General features: G+C 37.8%; 1 protein-coding gene across 1 annotated transcript; it reads right to left on the minus strand.

The window, feature by feature from the left end:
- Positions 1 to 1106: 1106 nt before the first annotated feature.
- LOC135619324 (uncharacterized) lies at positions 1107 to 3568 on the minus strand. Its single transcript, XM_065121225.1, has 4 exons — positions 3300 to 3568; positions 3113 to 3193; positions 2965 to 3022; positions 1107 to 1427 (listed from the first exon to the last, which is right to left on the minus strand). Exons 1-4 carry the CDS (start codon positions 3530 to 3532, stop codon positions 1377 to 1379), a joined length of 423 nt encoding a protein of 140 aa, XP_064977297.1. The 5' UTR covers positions 3533 to 3568; the 3' UTR covers positions 1107 to 1376.
- Positions 3569 to 4479: the final 911 nt, after the last annotated feature.

Consider the following 4479-nt stretch of genomic DNA (forward strand, 5'->3'; position numbering starts at 1 on the left):
GTACCGATTCACCATACACTCACTTCTTTACAAATAGTAATCATGGATGCACGACTAGGAGTTGTTAATGATTCCGATTGAACTAATTAACAGCTATAAAAACCCACTTGCAGATATGGGACTGAAAAGGCGTACACATGACAGCTAACCATACCGATACAAGAATAAGCAAAGAAAGATATAATGAGCACTGACGAGTGCTTGCTCGTCATCCATGGGTTCATGGAATCGGAATCAGAGATTAAATAACATATCGATGCAACAAACAGAATAGCTAACCAGAAACATCAATAAATGTCTGGGTTGAGAACCACAGCTCGGTGGTGCATACATAGCTAACATTACCCAATAGCAGTAATGATCAATACAACATGTGGGATCATAAAGCTTGAAATCAGGGAATAAGGTTGCCCGAGCACGCTCATTGACGAATTGATCCCAATATGACTATGACATGCATATGACCAGAGCATTAAAAAAAATACATCATTGGGTTATAAATAATCCTAAATGTCTAAGCTGTCAGAAAAATGGCACAACAGATTAATAAAATTTATCATTTTTACAAACGAAACCTAAATATATGAGGTAAGTCCAAATGAATAACACATTATCCTAAAAACTTAAACTAAGAAACGAAACCGAGATAAAAGGCAAACAATTTCAGGCCAAGAATATAAAGCCACGAAATGCCGATCATTAACCATGAATACAGGCCCACTAATACGGGAAGACAAAAAAAGTACACGGTATTGTTAACAAAAGCAGTTCTTCTCATAGTTTAGATTATCCATGGGCAGGGCAGGTGAGTACTGTTCACTTGACCCTAAAATAGCTGTGCGCTCAATGCAACTGGTACGATGAACCTATAAGGTTCAACCTGCAGTACTGCTTACAAAGATGTATAGATAGTCTCAATCTACAAAACTGCTCGTTTTACCATGAAGTAGCTACATGCATGCAGTCATCTGCACGCCCACCACTTGAATAATCCCCAGTGAAAAGTTTCAAGCGCAAAATAGTAGCATCAGAGATGTTTAGTAAACACAAAGCTTCAAATCGAAGATGGAGATGATTTCAGAAGGCAACAAAAAAACACTTCAGTATGTGAAAATATATATGAATAACTTGATTCCATTTTGGCGTTTTACTGAGATTGAATACAACAAATGCATGGCAATCAGCAAGATCATTTATAAAGTTTAGTCAACCGGAACTGGTGAAAAAGCTAATGTGCTGAAGAAATAGCAAGTGTTCCATGACGTAAAATTTTCATTAACAACATCTTCGTAACAAATAATTCAAACAGATTGTCTCGTAATTGCAGATCTCAAAATGCTTATTCCTCGAACGGAGATGACTTCCGCCACATGTTTTCAGTTCTTTCCTCCTCCTTCCTCTTTCATTTTCTTTTCCCACCTGCGCTTCTGCAGGATGTAAAAGAAAAATGAACGACATTGGATTTAATTTGATTGCGAAAGGATAATCCTACTTTAAGCATTCAAAGAAGAAAATGAGTCAAATTAACATAGAAGACGAGAAACACAAAAAAATATTGTTCTTACTCCCAATAAATATTGTCAAATTAACATAGAAGACAAGAGAAACACAAAATGTGTAAAAATTTGTGTGAACAAGAGAAACACAAAAATCCTGTGAATAGTTGTTACTCCCAATAAATATTGTCAAATTAAGTGAACCTCACTATCAAGGACTAGAACAATAGTCAGACCAAGAGTTTGTTTCTTTCATAACCTTCTCTTTAAGGGTAAACATGCCAAAAAAAATGTTCTGCTAGATAAATTTCTCTGTTGCAATTCCTAACAGATCCAAATTCATTTCAGAAAGGCCTCCAGTTATTATGAAAAGCCGACATAATGGGGTTACCGGCAACAAACTTGAGAGACAATTTCTCTCCTAGTAAGGTGCAAGGTTGGTAAATGCCTAGTGAATATTGGATTCTTTACAGGATCAATAAGTAAAAAATTGTGTATAACCCAAGTGAGAGGTAACCAAAATAGTTCAAGCAAAAAAGAGAAGAAATGATATGGAGTCTACAACCATAATGTGAAATTTAAAAGTTAAAAGAATGAACCTCACCGGGGGTCATGTCACATGAAAAGTGAAGTCAATTAATCCTTTTACAAGCTCGTAACTCATAACAATAACTTATGAGGCGCATGGAATAATCAGAGTCACATGTGCAGGAAAGTGCACATACACACAACATGGTGCATTGAGGGATTTTGATGTGACACAAGGTTAAGAAGTTCGAACATCAGTTTGAGCAAAGAAAATGATCAGACCAAGACAGCTCTAATGCTTCAACTACAACCATGTGACCACATAATCTATTCAAGCATTTTATTGGCATTAATCCATGGTAACACATGATGAACATAATTCATCAGCCCATCTGGTGGACAGCCACATGATAACTTAAAAGTCATGATAAATCATACCAACTTCATGCATTAAAATTAGCAAATGCCTCTATAGACCCCAAGCATGTACTTTTCCCCTTTACAAGGCTACAAGCACATTCAAACTCGATAGCAGAACTGCCAATTTTTCTTCCATTTATTTCCTATTTCCTTATTGCAAAAAGAGCCAATGTCTTGTCCATTATTCCTTGATGAACTTCAGTCAATCAAGATGGTTGAAAATGAAATGCACGTTATAGGTCAATTGTCCAGAATACTTGCACATGCAGCTATATATACTTTGGTCTTTGCTCTATCGGTAAATTCTGCAAACAAGTTTAAGAATATTACATATATTACCATCTGTATGCAATTAGAACTCATTCTTTATCACCTGGACAGGTAAAATTTATTCTTTTTTCCATAATTCGACCAAAGCCAATTTTCTAAATCCAATTTTCTAGATGATTGTAAAAAAGAACACAATAAGTTGTAACAAGCAAAAGAATTCCTAAAGCCAGTTTTCTAGATGAGTGCTAACCTTATAATCCAGTAGCATATCGGGCATCTTCTTCATCAATTCAGCAGTTTTTGCCCGCCTATCCAAAGCCAATTAAGAAAACAAAATATCAATTTTGACATCAAAACCCTAACATAAAAGGAAGAGGGTTTCGAGAAGGGAATCGCACTTCTCCGCAGACACGCGATCGCATTTGTGACCTTTCCTCTTGTTCCTCATCTCCTTCCTCGGGGGATCATAAGGCCAATCCCTGATCCAAAGCGAAAAAAATCAACCAAACTTCCACACAAAAATATCACTTTTACAAGTCAAAAAGAAAGAGGAAGCGAAGAGATCGGGTGGTAAGAAGGACGAACTCTCCAGCAAGAAGAACCTCCTTGCGGAGGCGGGCTCGCTTGCGAGCACTGAGCGATAAGGGCTTCCAGGCGCCGAGCTCCCAGTAGCCCCACACGCCCTTGGCGAGCTCGTCCTTGTATTTGACAAGCTTCTCCCTCCACGAATACTGGTAGCTCTCTACCGCCGCCCCCTTCACCACAGCCACCGCCTTCACGGCCGCCGCAGCTGCAGCCGTCGCCGCCTTGCCCGCCATGGAACCGACGCGGTGAGAGAAGGCACATGACCTTCCAGCATCAGGGAAGTGGACGGTTTTGGCACATTCGGGCCTCCTTCACTCAAGTCGGGCCGGCCCAATTGACTTCCCTGATGGTGCAGCAGATTTTTGAGTTAGGATCGAAGACAGATAAATGTTGCGGCCCTAATTAATCACATCGACAATCTCATCAATTTGAAAACTCATAAACCTAAATGTCTTCCTTTCATCGTTTAGCTTATCTACGTGTATCGTATATGTATGTATGTATATATCGCCGGCTGCCAGTTCGTCATCAGGAAGTTATAATAATTTCGTCAATATAAAACAAAATACTATAACTCAATGAAAGGGGTGGGAGTTGTTACACTAATCACATCAGCTGTATGATAAGAACAGAGGCAAAGGGGGCACTGTTAGGGAAAAGAAAGAAAAGAGAAGGGCTTTATCTTTTCCGCTGGTGAGTCATGCATTTGCCTAAATAAATATTCCTTTTCTGGAATTTGAGCCATACAGAGCACGCTTGACACCGAGTTCTTCAGAGTACGGCGAAGCCAGCGATTATCATATACAAAGAGGTCATCATCATCAGCAAAGGAAGCTACCGCTTGCTTGATGCCCACACGGGAGACCGGTGCTGATCAAAACAATCAAATGATGTTTTTGAGCACGCTTCTGATGCCACTCACATCCTTGGAGTTAGTGAGATCAAGTTGTTTCGTTTGATTAGACATCCTGATATTGTTCAAATAAAGCATCTAATGCTGCCGCCATTATATATATATATATATATATATATATATGTATATATATATATATATATGTATATATATATATATATGTATATATATATATGTATATGTATATGTATATGTATATATATATACATATATATATATATATGTATATATATATATATATGTATGTATATATATATATATATATAT

The sequence above is a fragment of the Musa acuminata genome, chromosome BXJ2-8, assembly GCF_036884655.1.
Source record: "Musa acuminata AAA Group cultivar baxijiao chromosome BXJ2-8, Cavendish_Baxijiao_AAA, whole genome shotgun sequence".
In the NCBI taxonomy this organism is placed as follows: Eukaryota; Viridiplantae; Streptophyta; class Magnoliopsida; order Zingiberales; family Musaceae; genus Musa; species Musa acuminata.

Excerpts from the sequence above, each read along its gene's own strand:
- LOC135619324 (XM_065121225.1), bottom strand. The coding sequence starts at position 3,532 with ATGGCGGGCAAGGCGGCGACGGCTGCAGCTGCGGCGGCCGTGAAGGCG. Across the intron at positions 3,023-3,112 it reads GATCGCGTGTCTGCGGAGAA|GCGGGCAAAAACTGCTGAAT; the intron begins GTGCGATTCCCT and ends GGCTTTGGATAG. Across the intron at positions 1,428-2,964 it reads ATATGCTACTGGATTATAAG|AAGCGCAGGTGGGAAAAGAA; the intron begins GTTAGCACTCAT and ends TACATCCTGCAG.